General features: G+C 39.5%; 1 protein-coding gene across 1 annotated transcript in view; it reads left to right on the forward strand.

Moving 5' to 3' along the window:
- Map7 (microtubule associated protein 7) overlaps positions 1-27,079 on the forward strand; it is a 171,584-nt gene that overhangs the window by 102,826 nt on the left and 41,679 nt on the right. Inside the window, exons 2-3 of the mRNA XM_077801803.1 lie at positions 8,888-8,986; positions 14,553-14,630. Coding sequence (XP_077657929.1) covers positions 8,888-8,986; positions 14,553-14,630 — 177 coding nt within the window. The remainder of the gene's footprint in view (positions 1-8,887; positions 8,987-14,552; positions 14,631-27,079) is intronic.

Genomic DNA, 27,079 nt, shown 5'->3' on the forward strand with positions numbered 1-27,079 from the left:
GCTAAGCAAGCACTCTACTGCTGGGCCACATCCCCGTGTACCACTAATTCTTACTGAATTATGCAAAGTGTACATAAGAAATTTAAGATATTTTACTATTTTCTATAGAAGAGGATTTATTACTGATATTTTGTAGCAGAGCATATGTGTATTTATTTCACTGATTAAACTTAGCCAATTAATGATCTTACGATTAAAATAACATCCACATTTCTTTGTAAAGTGGTTATCGTAAACTGAATCCACTATTTAGAATTGTGTCTTTGAACTGGACATTTCTACTTTGGTCACTTTATTTTACACATAAGTATGGAAGCTCTTCTATGTTGTGGCCAGTGCTAATAATTTTGTAAAATACGGTCATATTGCTGCCTGTAATCACAATGACCCAAAAAACTTGAGGCAGGAGGATGGCAAATTCAAGGCCGGCCTCAGCAACTTAGTAGGACCCTGTTTCAAACAGAAGTGTGGGAGTGGAGATGTAGCTAAGACGCAGAATGCTCCTGGATTTGATCCCCAGTAGTTGGGAGAGTGAGGCAGACATTGGCCATTTTAGTTTTTCTTGAAATAAGTTGTTATCCTGTTAAAGACAACCTCTTTCATTTGGTTACTTTAATTAAGAAGCAAAGTATAATTGAGTTTTAATTATTTTTCCAAGTTACTTTAATGGTTTCTTCTAATTACACATTGCATTTAATTGAATTGGATCTAATTTTACACACTCTGCATTCAGCTGTTGAAATTTAGAGGGGTAACTAGAATCTGTGATTTGGAATTTCTCAGGACAACTGGAAAACTTTAATATGGTTAGACTTTCCACCCCTTTTTGTACTTTGCCCTGTACTTGGCTCCATCATAAACATTTCTCCTGCTGTGGGGCAGTGATAATAGCTAGTTGTGACTCACGATGAGCCCTGGGAGAGGAAGCCACCTAATGGAGATGAAAAGGCTGCCTTTTAATCTGCTTTATACCAACACAGGTGGAAAATACGGCATTTCTATGGGTGGCCATCTGGCTGAAAGAAGGTTTCCCTTTATTTATTAGATGAAAGCCTTTTTTGATTGAATTTTAAATGTGTAATGTTTATTCCTGTTAGCTAAATGTGTCTGAAGGAGTTTGTAGTGTGAATCCAGAAGCTGCTTTCAGTAGTACACAGGCTTAGAAGGTGATTCTCCACAGTTCCCACAAAATGTATAGAACATGTGCTTTTCTGAAATGTGCTTTTGTTCATATTCAGCTAAATTGGATGTTTCTTGGACAAATCATCAAAACAGTTTTAATTAATTGCTTCAGCAAAGGTTGGGCTTACAAACCTTTCCCGCTGAAGTGCCTCCTCATGGCCTTTCAGATGCTGTCGGCAGGGCTGTGTTGTCTACCTGTTTCTCGCCACACAATGCAGGCAACATTCTCTGCATTTGGACAGTGATATTGGGCAGACCTTTCTATATTTTGTAGTTGTAAATATAGCCGTTTAACTTTGAGCCTTGCACAATGTTAAAACCATCCTAGAATAACATGAAATATTTTCTCTTTTTGGACATGGAGTGGATGTGCCTCCTCCTCTCATTTTCTTCCTTCCACTCCTTCTCATCTTTTTCCTCCTCTTCCTCCTCTTCTTCCTCCTCCTCTTCCTCCTTCTCCCTCCTCCCTCTTCCTCCCTTCCTTTTTGGTACTGGGGTTTGAACCCTGGGTACTTTACCACTGAGCCACATCCCCAGTCCTTTCTATTTTTATTTTGAGACAGAGTCCTCCTCAGTTGCCCAGGCTGGCTTGGAACTTATCCTCCTTCTGCTCCAGCGTCCTAAGTAGTTGGATTACAGGCCTACTGTGGTGCCCAGTAGATGATAACATTTTTAAATGCATTGCCAGGCTTGTTAGCCTTCTAGGTTCACTTATGCAGAATCCACTGAAGCTAAAGCAGTTCACAACTGGAAGTTCCTTCCATGTGACAACTGATCAGTGCTATGCAGTGCCTCATGATAAATCCCAAAGTCTTGCAATTTTGGGAAGCATTGACCTTGCCCTGCTTCTTTCATCATATTTTCAACTACCTTTCTTCCTAAACCTGCTATTCTGACTAGTTCCCTAATTACCTCTTATGTTTTTTGGCCTTGGTAATTTTGCTCACACATGCCCCAGCACAGAGAGTTTTCCACTTTCCTCTTTACTTTTCCAGATTCTCTCCAGTCTTCAAAATCTTTACACAGTGATGCTGCCCATCACTAGGTAAAGTGCCCCCAACACACCTTTTCCCACCTCAGAGTCCCTAAAGCACTATGGGCAGCATTTATTTGGTTATTAAACCACCCTGACTTACTGATTTTTCAGAAATTGATTGGTGGGCTGTTGCTTTTACATTAACTTCTCCGTCTTGAAAGTGAATGCTGTGTTCCTGTGTTCTCAGTGCACACAGCCCAGTAGCTGGCTTGTGGTGGGTTATTGGAAATGTCTGTTGGAAAAAAAAGATAGTTCCATTGATAGCAGCAAAGAGACCAGCATCAGGGGTTGGCTGATGTTGTAGAGACAGTTCAGATTTTGAAAGAGTTTTAAACCATAACAGAGATACACCAGCATATATTCCCTAGAGGTTAGGTTGGACCTATGTTGGAAAAACATATGTATAAACACAGACTTAAAAGTGACTGACCCAGAGATAGTACTTTGCCTCATGATAGGAGGTAACCATTCAAAGAGAAGAGAGATCACCAGGTGAATCAAAAGCTCCAAAATACAGTGTTACCTAGAATTACAGGACAAAGGAACAGATGTGAGAGAAGGAGATAGATACATTATTCATTCAATACAGGTTTGGCATCCTTAGTCTAAAAATCCATAATGCTCCAAAATCCTAAACTTTTTAAGCATTGACATAAATGAAATAAGTAGAAAATTCCAAACCTGATCTTATGTGGTGGGGTGTAAATTGCAGGCACACTGAAAATATCAAATAAAATTACTTCAAGGCTAGATGTATAAGTTGTATGTATGAAACAAATGAATTTCATGTTTAGACTTAAGGACCATCCCTAAATATTGTTATGTATATGCACATGTTCCCAAACCTGAAACTATCCAAAATCTGAATTGCTTCTGGTCCCAAGCATTTCAGATACTGCTACCTAGCCTATAATAGAATTTCTTGTACCAAACAGTGGTGTCCTATTGAGTAGGGTCAGAATAAATGTGAGCAGGAGGAAAACTGAGGAAACGTGGGAAATAAAATCCTGGTTTGTCTGATGCTAACTCCCATAAGCTCTGATTATGCCTACACAAGTTTATAAATAGTTATGAGAAGCTATCGCCTGTAACCCCAGGGACTACAGAGGCTGAAGCAGGAGGATCACAAATTCTAGGCCAGCCTTGGCAGTTTAAGGATATCCTATCTCAAAATGAAAAAAATTTTTTAAAAGGCTGGAGATGTAGCTTAGTAATAAAGGGCCCCCGGATTCAATCCCCTACCAAAATAAAGATAATAATGACTATGTGGGGAGGGTACTAACCCAAGGGCCCTTTACCAACTGAGCTACATTCCCAGTTCTTTTTATTTTGAGACAAGTTCTCACTAAGTGGCCTAGGCTGCCCTCAAAGTTATCATTCTCCTGCCTCAGCCACACAGGTCATTGGGATTACAGGCATGTGCTACAATGCCTGATTATAAGACATTTAGCTAAGAAGCAGCTCTCAATTGTGTGGAATAAAGCAAAACTCATTAAGAGTTATGAAATTACCTGTTTGCTTATTATTCTAGCACAAATTTCACAAATAACATTGGATATTTATTCAAATAACATTGAATAAATACAAGAAGTGAATATATATGAATATATAAATGTAAAGATGGCAATGTCAGGCCCGCTGTGTTAACCTTTTCTGTACAAACTGAAATTATTAAATTAAATATTCAAAATTGCTAATATTTAACCTTTTTTTAACTACTAAAAGTGATTTCATGCGGTTCAACCTCTGATCCTGTGTTCTAGATTACCTTCCCAAAGCTGCCTTCACAAAGCTATTAAGTCCACAAAATCCAAATCAAGGAGCAACAGAGAAATGCTCAGACAGAGATGGGAATTCAGTTCTAAACTTTTGTTGCTTCCCAGTCTACATTTCATGTTTTATTAAAAATAGTAACTGAAATACATTATCCTTATGGGTATCAAGTTCACTTGTCAGTAAAGCATAAGTTCAGGATGGTCCTATGCTGTAGTCACGTCTCAGGGCAGGCATTTTGCTAAAGGCATAGATCATTTGTTGGCTCAGTGATTGGAAGCAGTTCAGAGAAGACTCTTCAATAGGATCACATGTTCAAAAGTAGGAATAAAGCAGTGAGAACTCCAGGATCTTTGGGAAGATATTGTAAGGAATGTAATAAATTGTAGAGGATGTGGAAGGAGAGGCATTTACTGGAGCTATGCAGCAGTCTTACTAGACGACGCTCCCAGTGCCTGCTGCCTCTCTTTTTTTTTTTTTTTTTTTAATAGAGTGCATCAAAGAGACAGAGTCCCAGAGCACAAGGGCGCCAGTCTGGATCCTTCCTCTTGTCTTTATTGCCACAACCTCAGATGTGTCACTAATGGAATAAAGCTTTCAAGTGAGGAGGAAGATCAATAAAGATTTCATAAGGCTAGCAAAGACTTACTGAACACAATAGTATGCAGCTCAATTAGTTTTCTTTTTTTTAAAATGAAAGAAGAGATTTAAATAATATTGGAAAGTCACCCAAATTACATGAAGTAGTGTTTTTAAGTCTAAACATGATAGATATAGCTATCTGCTAGTCCTATCTGCTAATTACCTAAGATTTCCAAATTTTTTAATTTTGGGAATCTGAAAACGAATAAATTCCTGTATTCATTGTGTTCTTCAGTAGTGAAGTTTTTTGTATTTTGTCTTTAAAAATTACTCTGTGGAGATTTTATTTTTCTGTCATCACATTTGAGGGTTTTTTTTTTTTTTTCTTTAAGGCTCATTTTTGTTTTACTTTTAGTAAAGGACATTGCATCGTAGAAAACAATCATCTCTCCAAACTGCAGAAAGAGTGCTTATTACCCCTTCCTGAGCCAGGGCAAGCCCTAAAAAAATCATACCTGAGGCCCCAGGGGATACAGTCATTTCTCCTCTTGTGGTAGCTGAGCTGAAACCAGTGCCTCACCCAGACTTTCATCCTACATTGGTCACTTGCTCCCCAAGTTACCCTAGATTTGCTTTCCCACAAAGCTCTGATGAAATAGAAATCCAGTTTCCTACGTGTGTAGGGAATAGGGAAGAGCCAAAGATACTCTCTATGCTTTACTGAACCTTGCTGCAGGCCAGACTGTGCGCTGCCCTTCTGTACATTATCTCATTTCATTTCCAGAACTCAGAAACTGGTTTCCCCTTTTACAGATAGGGAAATTAAGACTTACTTTATTTAGTGACGTACTGAGGATTCACAGTTCACAAGGGACAGAGCCTTATTAACAGCCAACGGGCACCGATTGAGCGTGGAATGCCCAGGACTCTGGAAGAGCATGGAAGTTGGGGGAAGAGACTTTCTGGTCACTCATCAAGTAAGAACCAGGGTGCAAGATCTGAACCCAGGTTTCCCTGTGTCTTGGGCTCTTACCATGACACACACAGTGTCCAACTGAATGATTAGAAACAAGTACTATGTAATCTTGAGCTAAACAAGTTGAGAATCTTTAAAACTTTTTTGTATTTTACTACATTTAACATGTCAGTTTTACATGAATATAGACATTTTTTCAGATGGATTTTAAATTTGTTTTGTGATGAGTGTGACTCCAAGGGTCTCCTGGATAGAAATGAATTCCCGACTTCCAGATGGTAATGAAGAGTGCAGGTAGACCTCTATGCACAACTAGAGTTCAGGCAACGAAAGTCAGAGATAGACAGATTCAAGTAACCAAGCCTCCAGTTTAATTAAATTACTTTTTGACATGAATTGCAGCATAATAAAGCAAATTACAGTCAAAGGAAAGCTTTTTATCATGGCTTATTCAGAAAAGTGACTCATACTGAACATGTTTTGGGGTCTTGCTTATGTCCTTCATGGTCCAATTGTTGCATGATATTCAGTTAGTGTTGATGTTTGCTGTCAGGACTTGGGGAACTAGAGAGTCCATTCACCAGATAAAGATGAAATAATGTCTAACTCATCCAGGCATGACAGACATGAAAACATTTTAACTGTATTCTAAACCAATGGTGCCTATTATCTTTAAGTTTCCTAAGAATAATACATAGAATATTCCTGAACATCTTGGGTAATTAAGGCTTTACTTTCTGTGCACTGGTAGTGGTGATAAAACAAAATTAGAATCTACTCCCTCCAAATCCCTGTGGCACTCTACCTTCTGTTTAAGTTTTTACTTCTTTATGAATGTTTGAAAGATTAGCTTTTAAAATAAGGGAAGACTGGACATAGTGGCACACGCCTGTAATCCTAGTGGCTCTCTGGAGGCTGAGGCAGGAGGTTTGAGAGTTCAAAGCCAGCTTCAGCAATTTAGCAAGTCCTAAAACAACTTAGTGAGAGCTTATCTCTAAATAAAATATTTTAAAAAGGCTGGGGATTTCGCTCAGTGGGTTAAGTGCCCCTGAGTTTAATCCCTAGTACTAAAAACAAATAAATAAAATAAGAGGAGAACTTGCTGTATCCCAGTAAGCAACTAGGTTTCCACCATACTGTTTTGGTCTTTTGGGGTGCTTCTAAAGTTGAGATTGAAGGTCAAGACAAACCGATCATTGCTTCCAGACCTCTCCGTGGTGACTGCTCACCACATGATTTTGGCGAGTGGGCTGAGGGCGAACATTAAGGAATTTCAGAGCAGTCCGGCCTTCTGCTTCCCCTCCTGGGTCAGTGTCCACTCATACGTGTCTTGTTTGTCCCCTTCCCCCAGCACCAGTGTGAGTGATCCTTTCCCTGGGGTAAATTGCCAGGCAAAATTTCCTTACGCGCGGCAAAGTCGTATTAGAAACCACTGGCTGGGGCCTTTTGTGGTTGAAGTTTGGATTTGCTGTCTGCCTGTTCTCTACTGAATCTTTACAATACTCATCCCTGCAAATAAGGTAAAAGAGCTCAAGCATATGAAACTTAAGCCAGTAATCAACATTGTGGTGAAAGCTGTTATTTGAAACAAAGAAGTTGTTTGAAACTGGCAGTTAGAACAGTTTTGTAAGATACGATTTAGTCTCTGGTTTTCCATGCCGTAAACACTATATGTAATAGAAATACAGCCATAAAAATTCAGTATTTACCTTGTTTAGAGGGCAAAGAGTGGGTCTCTATAGTTCACCTGTAGATTTTTAAAGTACATCTTGGGATCCATTTTTATCATTAGTCTTTCTGAAACATAATTATTTATGATACACTTTTAACTTCAAAAATTTGGATCCCAGTTTTCCAGGTAATATATTCCGTGCTGCTGTTAGCTGAGTGAGGAAGTCAGAAATATGTAATATGTCAGTGAGAAAGGGCTACAGGTGAGGAGAGATGGGTGATGGGGTGCCGTTTTTAAATATAACTCTATTATCCCAATTGAGCAGAGATGCAAAGAAAGTGAAGGAGAGATTTGTGTTGTTACCTGGAAGAAGAGCCTTTGGGGTATGTGCTAAGTCTTGAGATAGACTGCAAATTCAAGTCTAGCAGAGTAATAGGAAAAGTGATTAAAGATAAAGGTCAAGCCATACAGTACCTTTCATGCCAGGTAGAGACCTTGGATTTTATTCTGGGAGATATTGGAGAGTTTGGAGCAAAGGAACAGCATGGCATATTTTAAATGGGATCTTTAACTGAAGATCTTTAACTGAAGGGCAGGATCAGATACACCTGATAAGAGGATATTGCATCTATGCCAGGTGGTGCATGCCTTAGCAACTCAGGAGGCTGAGGCAGGAGGATTGCAAATTCAAGGCCAGTCCTAGCAATTTAGAGAGACCTTCCCTCAAAAAAAAAAATAAATAAATAAATAAAATGGGCTAGGGATGCAGCTCACTGGTAAAATAACCCTGGGTTCAATCCCTGGTACCAGCTCCCTGATTTCCCCGGCACCCAAAAAGAATACTGCAGACATTTGAGAAGAGATGATGCAAAAGGTGGGTGGTCAGATGCTTTTTAAGGTAGAGTTTAAAGAATCTACTAGTGGATTGAATGTAGGAAGTAAAAAGATAATCCAAAGATGACCCCAAGGCTTTGAGCCTGATCAGGTGGAAGAATGAAGAAGCCTTAGTTGAGGGGGATGCTGCACTTGGAGCAGTTTGTGGAGGCAGGAAAAATCAAGGGCTTGGTGTTGACATGATTTTTGAGGCAGAAGCAAGCATCCTTTGAAAGTATATTAAATCAAATGATACACGTGGGGACAACTTTAAACTTCCCCTTTTTAATAATCTTGTTGAGCTGGGGGTGTAGCTCAGTAGTAGAGGGCTTGCCTAGCAGCATGCCCAAGGCGCCCTGGGTTCAATCCCCAGCACCACAAATAAATACATAAATAATAATAGTCCTTGTTGTTGTACTTGATTGGAAACTTTTCCAAAATCCTATTAAATTATCTCTACTGGTTGGAATTTTAAAACTCCTAATGTATGGACTTTATAAGACCTGAGATCAAAGACCTTAGTGTCCAGTGGTGCTTCCTCATGGCTGCTTGATGTGTGAATTGGACAGACAGAATAAGAGCTCTTTGTGGAACCCCTAAGTGACACGTGAGCTGAGATCATTGACTTTTGGACATATCCTTCCCTACGTGAGGGTGGGAGTTGTAAGTGCTTCATTTTTTTCATTTCCTGAGTCTATTCTCTTACCTGATACAAAAGTGTTGACTGGGTAAATATTTCTGAATAAATTTCAAGAAACTAAATATATCTTGTCTCTCTTGTCTCCTTTTATAGCTCCTGATGGCAGTAAAGCGCAAGATAAGAAGAATGCTCCCAACCGCCCCTCCTCTACAGCTTCAGGACAAAATAGCATTCACTCAGGAAATAAACCAGGTACGACGCATTGCATTTACTTTGGGAAAATGTAGGTTATTTCAAAGGCCTTAGAGGCATGCTGAGGAATTATAAACTAAACTAGAGTTTAAGAGAGCTGGTTTCCAGTCCTGCCACCCAAACACACTCATGGGGATTTGTGAGTTGAAATCTGAGGGCCTCTCACAGGTTATTTGCTGGTTTACTCCCCCGTTGTCAGCTAGAGGGTGGGCATTGTGCCTTTTAACAAAATAACCCTAGTAAACTCATGAAGCCAACACTAGATGAATAAACGAGTTAGCAGGATATAAAGGTTTTCTCTCTTTAAAATGGAGATTCAGCTTCACGGCCTGCTTTCCTCACAGAATCATTTTGACAAGTCATTGAAATGATGTATGTGGATGCATTTGTTTACTGCCAAGTAGTGTTAAGAGGTAATAATTTTACTGTTCTGTTTGAAATGGTGTATACAACACAATTTTTTCCCCCAGCATTATTGCATATCTCTTTTGTGACTTAAAAAAAAAAAAAAAGAACCACTTAAAGAAATCTTCATGTAGTAAAGCTCACATAGAATTATGGTTTTGTTCCCTACAAAGCTTGCACACCTACATGGTAATTTCATTTTTAATAGCCTGTGATTCATGATCTGTTCCACTCGGTGATACAAAGAAGCAGTCTGTAAACAAATACAGTTGAATAGACAGAGCAGCTTATGGCAGATTCTTAGTAGGGATGAACATACAGTATGGCACTCAGATATTACAGGACGGTACAGCAAACTGAAGATCACTTGAAGTTTTTGGAATCCTACTTTATGCTATATTCAAGGCCAAAGAACAATAAATCACCCAAGAATAGTAAATTAGAATAAAGATATTTATAATTAGGTCTAGTCTCACAGAAAACATTCTCCTTTGTACTTTGGGATTTTTCCCCCCTCCAATGAGGAAATCATCTTGAACAGAATAGATAAACCAGGCTTGTCTTTTTGTTTGTTTGTTTGCTTTTGGGGAGGGCAGCATTGGAACTAGGGGCACTCTACCACTGAACTAGTCCCCAGCCTTTTTTCTTTTCTTTGTTTTGAGACAAGACCTTTCTCAGTTGCCCAGGCTGGCTTTAGACTCCTGAATAGGTAGAATTACACGTGTGTACAACCAGACCTAAATCAGTAAATCACCCAAGAATAGTAAATTAGAATTTACTATTATAAATGACAGCTGGCCTGTCATTTATAAGAAAGACAGTAACAATTGTTGTTGCAAGGGTTGCTTGAGCAGTTATTAGCAGGAAAGGATGTGCATTGTCAGCAGAGTTCTGATTCACAGGCTGCGATTTCCCCCTTTAGTCAGCTTGGCTCTCATTCATTCACTTATTAATCCATCTACTCACTTAACCCCTGGCTGCTATTTTGTTTTTACTGAGCAGATTCTTCTGTGCCTGGGAGTCTGAGAGGTACTGTATGCACAAACAACATGGCCCTGTAGAACTTATTCTAGCAGATTTTATTCCTTATACCCAGGTGAGAATCCTACTAGAAGAAGTTCTTTAGCACAAAAACCTCATTATTTAACAATGAGAATTGAACACAGCTAAATTGTAGCTCTCAGGTTCTCCCCATCCACCACTGCTTCTAACTTCTGGCATTCTTTACTGTGTAGTCAGTACCTATATATCCTGCTAACTCATTTATTCATCTAGTGTTGACATCATGAGTTTACCAGCGTTATTTTGTTCTGTACAGAACAGTCAGGGTTTCTGCATATCATCAAAGACAGGAGGAGACTGCAACTGCAACTTTACTTATACCAAAATCCTGTTTCTTTTTTTTAAAAAATTCTTTTTGTAGTTGTAGATGGACAGCAAACCTTTATTTTATTTATTTACTTATATACTTATTTTTATGGTGCTGGGGATTGAACCCAGGGCCTTGTGCGTAAGAAGCAAGCACTCTACCAACTGAGCTATGTTCCCAGCCCAAAATCCTGTTTCTTTTAAGCCCTTCTTTCTTCTGAGAATCAGTAACTTAATTTTATGCTAACGATTAAGATTCCATGTGGAATATACATAATGGTAAATTATTTTGTGTACCTTGATTTCATTTTCAGGGAAAATGATGTGGGAATGGAAACAAGAAAAAAGGCAATGTATTATAGAAAGTTTACTATTTACTTGAAATTCTTCAATTGTAATTTCTCCTTTTTGAAAACCTATCTTTAAGGACAACTTTTGTCAATTTTTAGTTATTAAAACTGAAATTTTAATCTCTAATGTTTAGAGTTTCAAAAGTCTTTTTGTAGTTGCATTGCCTCATCAGTCCAGGTTAATGGAAGCTTAATATCCTCCGTGAAGGCTGGCTGTGGTCGTTCAGTCATTCACTCAATAAATGCTTATTGAGTCTCTTCTTTTTGCCAGGCACAGGCCTAGGCATTGGGAATGCAGCAGTGAACAAGAGACCAGCCTCTGCCCGCCTCCACCTCCCATTTGTGTCTGTCACAGGTGTTAATGATATTCCCAGCCTTTTTTATTTGGGGACAGGGTTTAGCCAGTTGAACTTGCAATCCTACTTCAGCCTCCTAAATTTCTGGGGTTACAAGCTGGTTGTACTTTTGGACCAGGGATTAAAACCAGAGGTGCTTACTTAATCACTGATTATACATTTCAAAGGCACTTAAATGGGAAGCATTACATTGCATAATCAGGAGCTGCCTCATTACTGCAGGAGACCCAGGTCTTGTTATGGCTGTCAGTATTGGTGTGGGTAGGTGAGGACTTGCATATTTTTCTTAATTATTTCTTATTTTTTGATACTGAGGATTGAGCCAAGGCACAGGATGCCACAGTTACATCTCCAGGCCTTTGTAATTTTTTTTTTTGGGGGGGGGGGAGTTGGTATTGAACTAGGATTGAACTCAGGGGCACTCAACCACTGAGCCACATCCTCAGCCCTATTTTGTATTTTATTTAGAGACAGGGTCTCTCTGAGTTGCTTAGCACCTTGTAGTTGCTGAGGCTGGCCTTGAACTCCTATCTCAGCTTCCCAAGATACTGGGATTACAGGAGTGTGCCACTGTGCAGGCTCCTTTGTATTTTTTGAGACAGAGTCTTGCTGAGTTACTTAGGGCCTCACTAAGTTGCTGAAGTTGGCCTTGAACTTGTGTTCCTCCAGCCTCAACCTCCTGAGTAACTGGGATTATGAACCATATGTTATTATTAATTCTTCACAAAATTTTGTATAATATTTAGCATGTACTTAAAAGAAAGTTAGGAATGGCACATTCTTTATTGATTTGTTGTCTATTGACAGAATTTGTCAGTGCAATTTAAAAAGTAAACTATTACAAACTTCAATGTGCTTATGATTTTTATAAACAAAGTTGATTTTCAACTTTTCTATTGAGTTTTAGAAGTAAACCTCATATTAGTTAGTGAATATTTTAGGTGACAAGTTAAAATTTGTCTTTCTAACTTTATCTTCAAGTTCTTTCTTTCTTCAAAATATCATTTTGCTTTCTCCAAAACCCAATAACCTAGTATGGTGGTGCATGTCTGTACCTAGAAGGCTGAGATAGAAAGGTCACAAATTCAAGGCCAGCCTGCGTAACATAGTGAGACCCTGTCTCAAAATGTTTTATAAATGGCTGGGGATAAAGGTCAGCATCAGAACACTTGCCTGGCATGGGCAAGGACCTGGATTCAATTCCCAACACCACCAAAAAAAAAAACCCCAAAAAGCCCTTGACTGACCCTTAACAAATTGCCTGAGAAGGGACCACATGACCACTTTCCTGTTTCACAATTAAACCCTTTGGAGGCAGGTCCCTATTTTCCTACAGAAAGGTTAACCTAAAACTGAGCCTGGTGGTGCACACCTGAAGGCCCAGTTACTCCAGAGTTTCACTTGAGCCCAGGAGTTCCAGACTAGCCTGGGCAACATAGTAAGACCCCATCTCAATAGAAACAGACCAAAACAGGCATACCTAAAACCAAAAGCAAAGTGTAACATGGTCATCACCTGCCTTCTCATGAGTTCCACTGCCTGGTTTATGCAGGCTCCTGATAGGCTGCATAAACCTCAGTATGGATCCTGTTTGTTATTATACAGTTTTTCTTTCCTTTAAATTTACAAATTCTATGAAGTCATAGGCTTTTGGGTGCAAGGCTTTTAAATTTGTTAATGAAGCACTCCTATGTGGTCTCTAATGTGTGAGGCAGCTTCCTGTTTTGAACATGAGACCCTAAAAGTATGACATCAATTTAGTAGATAGAACAACCTGATTTTTAGTGTGATTATTGTTATTATTTGTTTCTATATGAGCCTGTAAAGGTAGCCCTCTGCTGGACAAATGGGGACACACATGCGCAGACACACAGGGCATCTCTGTATAATCCAAAATCCTTACTGTGCCCAGTGAGTCCAGTGACTTGGCCCTGTGTCTCCAGGCCCAGAGCCTGTTGATCTCACTCTGCTTGAGTCATTCAGATCTCCCTGTTTCTTGATCACATGAGGCACTTGTGACCTCAGGGCTTTTGCAGGGTTTTTGTGGAATATCTGCACAGCTGACTCCCTCATTTCCACCAAGTATATACACAAAAAAATTATCATCACATCAAGACCTTCCTTAGACCTCATCTAAAAATTTAAGCATCCTCTTCATAATGCTCTTTATTGCTTTGTTGTCGCCTTAGCATTTAACTCAATCTAACATTCTATGTCCTTTTCATTCTAGTTATTATTTTTTATTTATCTTGTTTATTAGATTTTTCCTGAGTAGGATGGTAAAGCCCATGAGGACTGAGGTTTTCATCTTTATGTTGGCTGCTATATTTCTCAGTATACAGAACAGTGTCTGGAACTTAGTAAATATTTCATGTGAGTTGAATGAATAAGTTGATTTCCTGGGCATTACATGCTAAGCATTATACCGATGCTCACTATCTTTATGATGATGTGAGATTGGTTCTGTTTTTGTCCTCATTTTTACAGGTAATAAATAAAAACTATGTCATAGCTTGAGGAGGGTAAGTAGTGTGACTGTATTTATATACCAAGTGACAGAATAGAAACTGAGTTCCTGTCAGGCTGATTCTAGTCACTTCTAACTAGTAAACACCTGCTCAGTATCAACTCAGTATGGATCCTGTTTGTTATTAAGAAACAAATTTTTTGATATTGAAAGCATAAAAATAATAGAAGTTTCATAGAAACACAAAACATCATTTATATTTTTGGATGAAATAGCATAAAAGCCACAAATAAATTATGACCTTACATTGTTTTTATTTTATATTTTGGTGTTGCTGAGTATCAAACCCAGGACCTTGTGCATGCTAAGCAGGTGCCCTACCACTGAGCTATACCCCCAATCCCACATAATGCTTTTAAATAGAAGAAAAATGCTTTGGAATTCTCAGAAGAGTTATAATATTCAAGGTATCACTGTAACTAAGGACACATGTACTGACTGTTCTAAAACATAAAGTGATATTTCATTCATCACATTAATGAGACCAAAGAATATTTTAACATATATTTTTTTAAAAAACCATTCTTTCTCTCATATATATTTTTTTGTCTTACTTTCAGACCTTCCACTTGTGCTACGGGTTGATGACCGGCAGCGGCTGGCCCGGGAGCGACGCGAGGAACGGGAAAAGCAGCTAGGTACCCCAGACCCCCATCCCCAGCCTCATGTGGTCATTGAGGGACATTCTTATTGACATGTCACACTTTCTTCTCCGGGACAAGGGACACTTGACACTGGGCAAATGGAAGTCGCTGTAACAACCATGCTGTCTTGCACACCTTTATGAAGATTGTGAAGCTGAGTTTAGCATGTGATAAAAACACAGGGTAGTGTTAAATAACAGCAGGCTCCAGCCCCGGGATTAGGGAGCTCATTCATTTCTTAGTACATTGTAATCACAGTGTATCATGGGGCCCCACAGGGCGTGCACTTAGGAGAGGGGTGATGGTGTTACTTACATTTTAAAGCTGAGAATAAACAAGGACAGTAAACAGTTGGTTCTGTTTTCTGACAAGTTTGAGACTATGCGCTGCTGGGGCACTTAGTGGTCCATGTTAAAGCAATGCTGCTGTTGAATTTATAGGCAGAAGCATGAGAGGGATTTTCTCCTATTACCAGAGGCCCTTGTGAATCGGGCTCAGTGGCTCTGATATTTGACTGCAGTCTCTTGGCAAACTGAATCAGGACTAGCTTACCAGAAAATGGAGACCTGAACACTGGGGCAGAACAGTCACTCTCTCTAGAACCTTGGGCAAGGAAGCTGGCACCAGCTCCCCTTCACTTGATGTCCATTTATACGGTTGCTGGAACAGGATACTCTGTTTATGTACCTTGAAAAGATAAAATGCCAGGTCAGTGTGTCCAGAATGTGTAGGCATTTAAAACAAAGACTCACTAAGGTTGCCAAAATCTTCCCAGAGTATGGCCCATAACTTTTTTGAAGTCCTGCAGCCTCAGAGAGGTAACATTCCTACCGTTACACAGAGGAGACCAACCCCGATGTCTCATCCCTTTATTATTCCTTTTTGAGAACCTAGACTTTTCGAATTGTGTGGACGCTGGTTTTCAAGTCTGTTGGCACGGCTCGCAGCTTTCCACACAGGCCTACTCCTCTCCCTTGCTGTAATGGCCAGGTGAGGCCATCTCTTCTGCTGCCAAACTTTTTTAGACACAGATTTCAATAAGTTGGTGGAAATGAAAAGGCTCTACTGTTTTTCTGAGGCTGGTGTTTCCTCCCAGGCCTAATGTTCCCTGTCCCTAATGGGTTTCCAGCAGGCAGGCAGGCAGGTTCCAGGGAAGCAGCCGGGCCATGGCCTTGAGGCTTCCTTTCTCCTGGGCACCATGTCCATTGCTCCCCAGTAAGAAAGATTGGTAGGATGATGGCCAGAGTGAGGGAGCAGGGGAGAAGGCAGAGCTGTGAAAGCCAGAAGAAGCTCCAGATGACCAAGCATAAGAAACTGACTACTGTGCTGGGGTGGTTAATTGTTTGCACTGTTTCCAGATCCATCCCAGTTAGCACTTTTGTCCCCTTCCATCACCTGTGTTGCCTCAGAGGTACAGCATTCCTAGAAGGAAAGCATTCCATAGTGTCAGGAGGCCACTCCTTTATGGTTTAAATCCCACTATGAGTTAGCTTTTACATATTTAACTCAGATCTTTTCATTGTGGTTTCTTTAATATTCTAAGCCAAGCATTAGTAGTTTTCTGTGGAAAACAGGAATATGCCGGTCAAACAAAAATAATTTCACTTCTCATGCTGTAAAGGTGTAAGACTCTCAGTTCTGAGAGCTGGGGTTATAACTCAGTGGTAGAGCACTTGCCTAGCATGCTTAAGGCCCTGGGTTGAATCCTCAGCACTACAAAAAAAAAAAAAAAAAAGAGAGAGAGAGACCTTTACCTCTGAGTCTGCAAATTCTCCCTAAAAGAACCTAGCTTTGTATGCCGAGTGGCAAGAATTTTGAAGTTGTAGCACCATATTTCAATTCATAGCAATAATACCAAACATGACTCATTAATTTATATGTTCAAAAACTTCATTGTACAGACATTGTGATGAAAAGATGGGTAAAGGGAGTCTAGTGAGGCCAGAGAAGCCAGCAGTAGGTATAGTATGTGACCTGTGTGCTGACAGCAGGTGTGCACAAGGGTACTGGGAGTCCATAGAAGTGCCTAACCCAGCCTGCCTTGTGTCTGGTCCCACTGAGCTCCCAGCATGGAGTCAACCAGAGGGACAGATGGGCAGGGATTATAGAACAGAGTGGGAAAAAAGCAGGTGGAAAAAAGGCATTCACTAAGAAACCCAGTTTGTTCTTCAGATTATTATATGGATCAAAGTAACTTTCAGATAATTATATGATTTTATTATCCCAACTTTTCTCATTATGTGACTCAGTATATAATATACATCTCCTTATTCCTAGTCCTGCCACATTAAATATCATATTTTTATTAATTCTGACTTCATCTGTTTTTTTGTTACTAGAGTCATCATTTTAATATGTCAGTTCTAATTTTTATTTTTCTTTGCATTATTTTCATTTTCTTTTTGAATTTTAAAGCAGTGCCTTTTACCTGCTGTTTTTAGTTTGATCTATTATAATTGCCAAGTCTTGTGAGGCTTCCATCAATCTTCATAAATATGTGAATAAACATATGCAAAATTTGTATATTTGTATAGGTGTCATGAGAAATCCAGCACCTAATCTAAGCTGTGCCTTAAGAGAACATGAGAGTTGTTTCTAAAAAAAACTATAATACTAAACAAATATCACAAGGTACACCTGACTACTCAGAAACTAAAATTGTGCTTTCCAGAAGCTGTGACAGCACTGGAATATTTAAAAAAGAAAGAAAAATGTAGAGTGTGGTGGTGCATGCCTATAATCCCAGCTATTTATGAGAATGAGTCAAGAGAATCCCAAGTTGGAGGCCAGTCTCAGCAATTTAGCAGGACTCTCAGCAATTTAATGAGACCCTGTCTCAAGAAGAGCTGGGGATGTGACTCAATGGTAAAGCGCCCCTGGGTTCAATTCCCAGTACCAAAAAGAAAAAAAAAAAAAAAACCCTATTGCTGAATAAAAAATATATGGAGTGTGCTTATTTTGAAAACAAAAACTAGTTCATACTGTCAGCTGTTATTGAGCTTTCCAACTGAAACTCTGCAAGTAAAAAAAAACAAAAGGGGCGGGTGGAGAGGAGTCCATAAATTTTGAGAAGCAGAGTTAAAAATGAATGACCAGTGAGACTGATTTTTACTGTTGGATATGGGTTGAAATTAATATTGAAATCATTAAGGTTTGGGGTTCACATATTTTAAAAAGCAAAGTAGTGGAGGGGGAGTGAAGGTCTGGTGTCTTGTTCCTGGTGGCCTATTTGCACGCAGGAAAACTCTATTGGTGATTTTCTGTGGGTAGATCTGAATCATGCTTTAATGCTTTTTATGGTAGGATTAAAGCACATGGCCTGCTCTTTCTACATTATCCTTTCATTTTTCACATAAAATCATGTATAATTCTTCATGTCTGAGACTGTCCTCTCAGTTGTTTAGGCATATGTCCTCTGAAAGCTTTATTTTTCTGCCTTAAAAGCTTTATAAGTGGTATCCTCAATCACACCATCTAATTCTGTTCAGGCCATTCTTTCAAACTGCCCGATCTTGAGTGCTGTATCTCTTTGGCTTTCTCTCCTCTAAGCTTTAGTTTTATATTTCCTAGGAGTGGTGAGGGTATCATTTGTTCTTATTGGTTCAACTCTCCCTTTTCGATGTTGTGGATTCCACATTCCCAGCTACTCATAAGGCAGCAGCTGGTGCCCTTTTGCCTGAATCTCAACTTCTGTACAACTTAATTGTGCATTTATCTCGCACTCTCAAACTGAATTGTCATGATAATATCTGTGTCCTAATCATTTGCACTAGTTCTTTTCTGGCTTCAAGAAATTATTTCGTGGTGATTTGGGAATCTGAGGCAGGAGAATTACAAATTCAAGGCCAGCCTGGACAACTGAGCAAGACCTTGTCTCAAAAATTTTTTAAATAGATGGGAGGGGGTGAGGTGCTGAGGATGTAGCTTGGTGGCAGAGTATTTCTTTTTTTAGCCATTTTTTAAATATTGTTGCAGCTAGAGGCACTGGGTTCTTTCTGACTGCTATTGGGTCTTTTATAAACTGAAACATTCTCTCTTTCATGGCTGGAGCACGACTGCCCACTGACTAGACTCCATTCTGGCTTATTGGGCCACTTGTAACAACCGGTTGTCAGTTTGGACTCAGCCTCATCTTATAACTAGGGCTTCATCTACCTTATCCCAGTATGTGTGTAGAAGTTGACATACTCTATCCCCACATTCTTTAAGTCACAAGTATAGGTGCTTCTGTCTTCAGAACAAATTTTATATCCATGCTTGTATATTTACTACCGCTGCCATCATCCTAGTCCTGGCCTTAATCAATTTATTTCTTAGTCACTGAAATTGCCCTACAGTTTCTTTATTCCTCCAGCTATAGTTAGTGCTAGTCCTTCTTTTCAAAGCCTTCCCAGGAAAACTTCATCATCTACCCCTTCAGAAAATCCTATCAGTTTTTTGCTAAATGCTCTATCTTACATAACTATTGTATTTTCATGCACATTCTATTTTTTATTTTACACTTTACTCACTTTTTTTAGATTTAAATTTTATGCAACTTCCTGGTTATACATGTTTTAAGCTTATAAAGGATACAACCATGGGCCACACAGAGTGGTGCACCCCTACAACCCTAGATACTTGAGAGGCTAAGTCAGGAAGATGGCAAGTTCAAGACCAGCCTGGGCAACAGACCCTGTCTCAAAGTTAAAAATGGGCTGAGTGTGTAGCACAGTGGTAGAGCATGCCTGGGTTAAATCCCCAGTGAGAGAGAGAGAGAGTGAGTAAAAGAAAGAAAGAAGGAAGGGAGGAAAATTAAAAAAGGACTATGGGTATAGCTCTGTGGTAAAGCACTGGATTTGATCCCGAGCACCACATTAAAAAAGAAAAGAGTCTTTCCATGGTTTCTAATTCTCTGTACCCCTGTACATAGCACAGTGCTAAGTATAAAGCACATGTAATAAATATTTGCTGACCTTCCTTACTCTACAGAATTTGATGCAATAATAATAGATAATGTTTGAGTACTACCTACGGGCCAGGTAATATCTTAAACACTTCAGTATGCATTATCACCTTTAGTAGAAAATTAGTACAGAGATTGTACTTTTGTGTGTGGTACTGGGAATTGAACCCCAAGCACACTCTATCACCGAGCCACATCACCGACCCTTTTCACTTCTTATTTTTGAGACAGGGTTTTGCTAAATTTAGCAAGACTAGCCTCAAACTTGAGATCTCTCCTGCCTTAGCCTCCTGAGTACCTGGGATTTCAGGAAAGTGCCACTGTGCCCAGCTTGTATTTATACTTTTTGTTGTGTGGGCCTGCCATAGGTCCTAATATAAAGTATTTATTAGATTGCCCTTTAAATTTAAAATACAATCTGGTTTAGCTTAAGGAAGATAGAGTAGTTGATAGACCCTTTCTTCCTTCTGCCACATTAGCTATTTAAGCATGTTTTTAGTGTATATAGGATCAAGATCCACCTGAAAATTCCTCAATAAGCCATGATGCTGTCGAGTAGGGAGAGATCTTTCTGCTTTAGACATGAACGGTGGACTTTCTGAAGGCTCAGGATTGGAACTGCATCCTATTCACTTCAGAGGAAGGGCAACTCTTATCCTCTAGAAGGGAGATGGGCAGCTGCCTGTGGATTCTCATTTGACTCAGAAAGAGGGCAAAACCTGAGTGTCGAAGTGGCTTCTGACAACATTTTTGAGAAACTCTAACGGCATTTATTTCCGGTTGCCTTCAAGTCCATTAGGAGTAATAGATCCTTTTGCTAATTTCTCTTCAGAAACCGTTACAGGAAACAGAGTGTGTAGCATTTATGCAGCAGAATGTTGTGTTTTACTATAGCTAGCTTAAAGCATGACTAACCCCCGCCTTCTGAAGTTGCTTTGCGTTATTTTAAATTCATCTGCACCTTCAACTAGTACCTAACATGTGGGTAGTATTGAGCCTGGATGCTGGGGATATTAAGTGAAGAAGATAAATTTCTTAACCTCCTGGAAATTATATTCTAAATGAGGGAGGAAGATAATAACATAGATTGTGTAACATTTTAGCTGGAATTTATTTCTTATGCATCCCGTAACTAATCTATCATCAACTGTCCTTAAAATAGATCCAGAATATAACCCCTGCTCAGAACCAGCGCTGCTAGCGCTGCACCCCAGCCACCAGCCTGTCACCTGGGTGTTGCTGCAGCCTCCATTGCCTCCCTCATCTCCCATCCACAGAGTCCCTTCCTTTTCAGTGTGTTTGAAATATTATGTTTAATTTTTGTTTAAGTGCCTTGATACACTTTTGGCACTCAGTAAATATTTAATTATTTTGTCTTTTTCTCAGACTGAAATTTTTTCCCCGGTTTTTTTCAGTGCTGGGAATCAAACTCAAGGACTCAGCGAGTGTTTTATAGTGGAGCTATATCCCTAGTCCTCTGAAACCAAAGTCTTTATGTGACTAGACTTGTATTCCCAACTAGGGCTTTTGGGGATTTTCTGTATTCTATAAAATCATGAAAAATAATCACAGAATAAATGATTGATTAATATAGTTCTTGAAGAAAATTGAGCTTATGAATCTTTAATTAATTTATATTTTGGCTTTCATAGCCAAGTGCAAACCTGTATACAAGATCTATCATACTGTAGTATTTTTGAACAAATAAGATAACTGTAAGAAGGATCTTAACCTTGAACAAACTTCAATTAGATTAAAGTCAAGGTGTTTTTTCCTAGGAAATTTCTTCAGACTTCCTTTGTCCATCCAGTGATAGTTTTTACACTATGGTTGCTTTGTTTGTAATGTTTTTTCTCCCTAATCTCAATTTTATGTCAACTCGGGACAGTGCTATTAATAAGTATGGCCAAGAGATAAACCATCATTTCAGTCTGGTTTAGAATATTCATCTCAACAATGCTGATAGGCAAGTTGGTGTTAATGAACAAATAATAAATAATACTGTATGTAGTCCTGGCTGGGTTTTTACCTGACTTGGGGTACAGCTCAGTGCTAGAGTGCTTGTCTGGCATGCACCAAGCCCTGGGTTCCATCCCCAGCAATACACACCTATAAAGGAATAGAGTTGTGCCTGAAACTCCCCCTGATTGCATACTTCACATTATTTGATTAGGACGGTCATTGTTTTGAGAAGGGATTTTCCTCTTTAGAAACTGAAGACAAAAATATACGGGCATCAAGGAAGCAGTCTTTCTCATCCCAATGTTAAATGGATAAACTTTGGCATGACCATGGTCAGTCTTGGCATCTAAACCTTCTATAGTTGGCACTTACTGAATTTGTGTACAAAACCTCACAAGGCCAGACTGCAGGTAACAGACAACTTAAGGATCCAAATACCCCTTAAGTGGGAGGAATATGGACATTAGCACATACCAGAGCAGCTGTATCATGAGTCAGGCTGGGGCCCGGAAAGAATAGCTTGTTGTTCAATGGCTTGGGTAAGCAGAAAATGAGGCCATAACGTAAAATGAATCATGTGACTTAGCCATTATTTTTTTTCTTCCAAATGTACCTTGCCTTTTAGGGTAAAAATAAAAAGTTTTTTAAACCTGAAAAGCGAGGGATAGTATAAGCAGATGTTAAGAGAGGCTGAGTGATCTTGGAAGATGAGAACCTTCACATGTGGATGGCTGACTTCTCCTGGGATGGAGGAGGTTAGTGGTCAGGAGATGCCAGCCCAGGCCCCTTAGCACAATGGCTCATTGTTTGCTTCTTGAGTCAGGCAGTGCGGGGTTTGAATTCCAGCTCCACCACTTTACTTGTTGTGAGACAGCGGGCAGGTTACTTCACTTCTCTGTTTCTCAGACTTCTCATCATGATGTAAGTTTAATAGCAGTGTCTGCTCACGGAGTGACTGTGAAGACAAACCTGTGAATCACTTGGTGTCGGCATGCAGTCAGAGCTGATAACATGATGATGGTGACAGAGATGAGGATGGCAGGTCACAGGATTCCCTGGCCCTGACTCAGAAACATGGAACCGGGAAGCCTTCTGTTTCAGATCTCAGGAGTGGCAGGTGGAGGGATGTTCTTGCCTCCTGGGAGGGGCTCGGGGAGACAGCCAGATGAAGGGAACCACCACCTCCTGTGAGGAGGGTGAATGGATTAGCTTGAGGCTGTAGCAGAAGAGTTCCGGTGACAGCCGTTGGTGTGCCAGCAAAACTCCTTGCTTGATCGGAGGTGAAACTCTGTTAAGCCTGGCCCTGGGGATGAGAATGCCTGGAAGGCCTTTTTCTTCCAAGTGCACCTTGCCTTTTAGGGCAAAAATAAAAAGATTTTATGTGCTAACATCCATATTCCTCCCACTTAAGAGGTATTTGGATCCTGGAAACTTTGATCTCTTTGTTTTGCTTCCTTATCTCAATAGTCATTCAGCCCAGGTATCAAGGAGAACTGCTGTCCTAGCACTTCGGTCTCATGGAGGCCAGCAAAGTAGGAAGGCCCAGTGAGGGCAGAGGATGGTCTCATAGGTATCCTACAAGGTCATGCTTCCTTTTCCTTTTCCTTCCCCTCCCTTCCTCCCTCCTTTCCTCCCTTCCTTCCTCCTTTCCTTTCCTCCTAACTTTTTTTCCCTCTTGTGGGACTGGGAATTGAACTCAGGAGTACTTTTCCACTGAGCTACATCTGCAGCCCTTTTTATTCTTTGAGACAGCCTCACTAAGTTGCTGAGTCAGGCCTCAAACTTGCCATCTTCCTGCTGGGACTACAGTGTGTACCTTCCACACCCAGCAAGGTCACGCTTCCTACCAGACAGTTCTTCCTTATGTAATATCCAAATGCGGGTTGAATGAAAGAACAATTTAAATGACAAATTGAGAAGGCTTTGAATTATCACTAAAGCCAATAGAAGTCACCTTGCTCGGAAGCCCTTGAGTCCTTTAACTCTTTAGTTCATTTATTGAAATGTACTTTAACTCTCTGCTTAACTAGACATTGTGAATGTGGGGAAGAGCTCCAGTAGTTAAACACAGGGTGTTACCTTCTGCCATGTAAGGACAGTGATGGAAAACTGAACAGAGCAGTTCAGATGGAGCACTATAGCTGTTCAGAGGAACTGGTGTTTGACCAAGGATTTGGAGGACCATAAAGTTTATGAGTGGAAGGAAGTATTCTGGACAGAGGTAGCCTGTGTCAAGGTTCAGAGTGATTTTAAAGCCAAACCAAAGAGTTGGGCAGGGAAACTAACAAGCTGTCCTGGTTTGTTTTGGGGGAAGCTGTCTCTGGAAATAGTGAATATGATAGATTTGAAGAGGTAAGGGTTAGACATCAGAAGCAAGAAGAGAATGGGAGCTTGAAGTCATAGCAAGAAGCCTGGAGAGGCTGTACTGCATGTGAAAGATTGTTCTGATATAACAAGATAGTTTTGTTGTTTGTGTTGAGTTAGGGTGGAGCATCCATGAGGGAGGAGGGGAGGAAGACCTTGGCGTTTCTAATTTCATAGGCCATTTTGTCTGTGAAATCTATAACCAGAACACACCTCATTTGCCAATTTGGGGTAGGGAGGAATGTGCAGATAATGACTAAAGGTTATGCGGTGGATCTAACTGAATACTCAGGTGGAAATTGGAGACAAGCAGAAATAAATATAGAAGCAGTATTTCGTAGTAACCGAGTATAAACTTTGGAATCAGAGCTGAATTAAAATCCCAACTCTGATTCTTTTGGACCATTATTTAATTTCTTTATATCTTTTTCCTCATTTGCATTTCAATTCCATTTTGTCTGGTAGTAATATATTAACATTTATTATATTTTTGTTTGTCTAATAGCTATTTGTGCCATCTTTATTTTTATGCTTTATTTGACACCTTGTGTTTTTTCCCCCTTCCCTCCAGTACTGGGGATCAAATCAGGGCCTCTGGATACTAGGCAAGAGCTCTACCATTGAGCTGCCTCCCCAGGTCTTACCTTCGTTTCTTTTCAACAGCATAGCTGGGTACTTTTGGTTTTAGCCCAATCAAAAAACTCAGTCTTGATAGTCTTGGTTTTATTTCTTCTGGCTTTTTTTTTTTTTTTTTAACTTTCACCCCCACCATCCAGCTGGAATTCTCATTTCTTAGTGAGAAAACATACAAACTTGCTGGGCTAGTGGTGCTCTTCAGTAATCCCAGTACTTTTTGAGGTTGAGGCAGGAGCATCACAAGTTCAAAGTGACCTCAGCAATTTAACAAGAGCCTGTCTCAAAAAAAGGGGAGGGAGGAGCTGGGAGTGTAGCTTAATAGTAGAACATTGCAAGTACCACAAAAAAAAAAAAAAAAAAAGGTATGTGCAAGAAAAAACACAACTTTAGAACAATCTATCATCTATAGAGAATATTTTAAAGTACTACAACTCATAGAATAAATTAACTTTCAATTCTTATTAAAATATTGAAACCTTTTATATGTTAGCCTTCATTTTAAAAGATCACATAATCTATACTTAGCAACTCATCCTAGCACTTACCAGCATGCTCGGAAATAACAAGAAAGTGCTATTTGCTATTTCAACATTGTTTGCCTATTCTCTGTATGACTATTTGCATACAGATAATTGTTTAAAGAAAGTGTTAATAGGATCTTCACTTCCTGGTAGAAAACAGAAGTGGAACAAAAGTTTGTCTATGGAAATATTCTTCCTTGAAAGATTATTTGGGGGAAAACCAGTTATTGCTATAATTATGTCTAGTTCTGTTGTGATTTTATAGTACAGCCTTAAGAACTATCTTTAATTTTCTGAGTCAAAATAATGATTATAATGATGATAGTTATGTTAAACTTCACTAAATGACTAGTAAGTAGAGAACTATTCTAATACTTTAAGTGTAATTATTCTATTAATCCTCACAGTGAATCTGAGGAAGGTCCTGTTTTTATCCATAACTTACCCTGACAGAACTGATCCCAGGGAGGTTAAGTAACTTACCTGTGACCATACTGGCTGGGAAAGTAGCTCAGTGGTAGAGTGCTTGCCTAGCATGTATGAGGATTCAACCCGCAGCACTGCACAAAATAAAACTATGATAACTATTACCATTCTGTCTCTGTGGAGATCATACCAATTTATATTCCCACCATAAGCATAAAAAAAAGATTTATACTCTGAGACAGGCATGGTGACACACATTCATAATCCTTATTGATTTGGGATGCTGAGTCTAGAGAATTGCAAATTCAAGGACAACCTTAGCAACTTTGCAACTTAGCTAGGCTAGTGTTCTACCCCAGCCCTATATCTATCAAAATTTTTACTGTATATTCCCTCTGACTCAGGAGTTCTACTTGTTCATGGACACACCCACATATTTACACAGAGATTTAGGATAATGTGTCATTCAAAATTTGAATTAAGTTATAAATTGTTTTTAGCATTTTACTATCAATCAACAGTTAACCGTTTATATAAAATTAGGTGCACAAATAGTGAAACAGTATGTAGCCATTAAAAGGTATTGTTAGATTCGTGTTTTCATGTGTTGCTATGAAAAGATCTCTAAGAGATGTTAAGTGAAGACAGCAAGAGCAGAGAGTAGGTATACTGTGGTTCAATATGTGTGGAGTACATTTCTCAAAAGATGGAAATGGAATATAAGAGAGTCTGGAGTGGGAGGAAGACAATCGTTTTATCTTTTACTATTCTGTACCGTTTAAGCTTTAACAAAAACTATTACTGCACATCTACCATTTTACATGAACTTAAATGTGTAGCATCATTAAAAGCCTGCTGTTAAGGTAATCCCATGTAGAAAATCCAGAAGGTATTTTGTGCATGAGTATGTGTGATCAAAGTAAGTGCATCTAGAGGAAGTCTCAGAATTATGTTCCTTGTCGGTCAACTTTTAAGGTGTGTTCTCAGTGTCTTTTGTTTATTCAGGCATTTAGTAAATATTGCACTCAACACTTAACTATGTTTTTTCTTGAAGTAAATTTTAAACTTGAGCCTGGGAATTTCTTCAGAACAATGGACTTTAAAATTGGGAGGAACAGCCAGGTGAGGAGGCACAAATCTGTAATACTAGTGGCTTGGAAGGCTGAGGCAGGAGGATCACTAGTTCAAAGCCAGCCTCAGCAGAAGCAAGGTGCTAAGCAACTCAGTGAGACCCTGTCTCTAAATAAAATACAAAAATAGGGCTGGGGATGTGGCTCAGTGGTTGAGTACCCCTGAATTCAATCCCTAGTACCTGACCCCCAACACACAAAATAAATTGGGAGGAACTTAGAAGATGAGTTACCTCATCCAAAGCAAGAGAAGACTGAAATCTAAATGGACACATCTGTCCATCACTTGGCTGTTTGGAAAACCAGGCCTCTCTTGTGCCAGTCCCAGCTCTCCCCATGTACCAGCTCTCCCCATGTACCAGCAGAATGTTAGAAGGACAATTCACCTCAGATTTGTTGCCTTTTCTTTCTGCTGAAGTTACTTCAGATCTTTTTTAGTAGATTTGTGTCCTCAAATGA

This window comes from Urocitellus parryii, chromosome 8, assembly GCF_045843805.1.
Source record: "Urocitellus parryii isolate mUroPar1 chromosome 8, mUroPar1.hap1, whole genome shotgun sequence".
Taxonomy (NCBI): domain Eukaryota; kingdom Metazoa; phylum Chordata; class Mammalia; order Rodentia; family Sciuridae; genus Urocitellus; species Urocitellus parryii.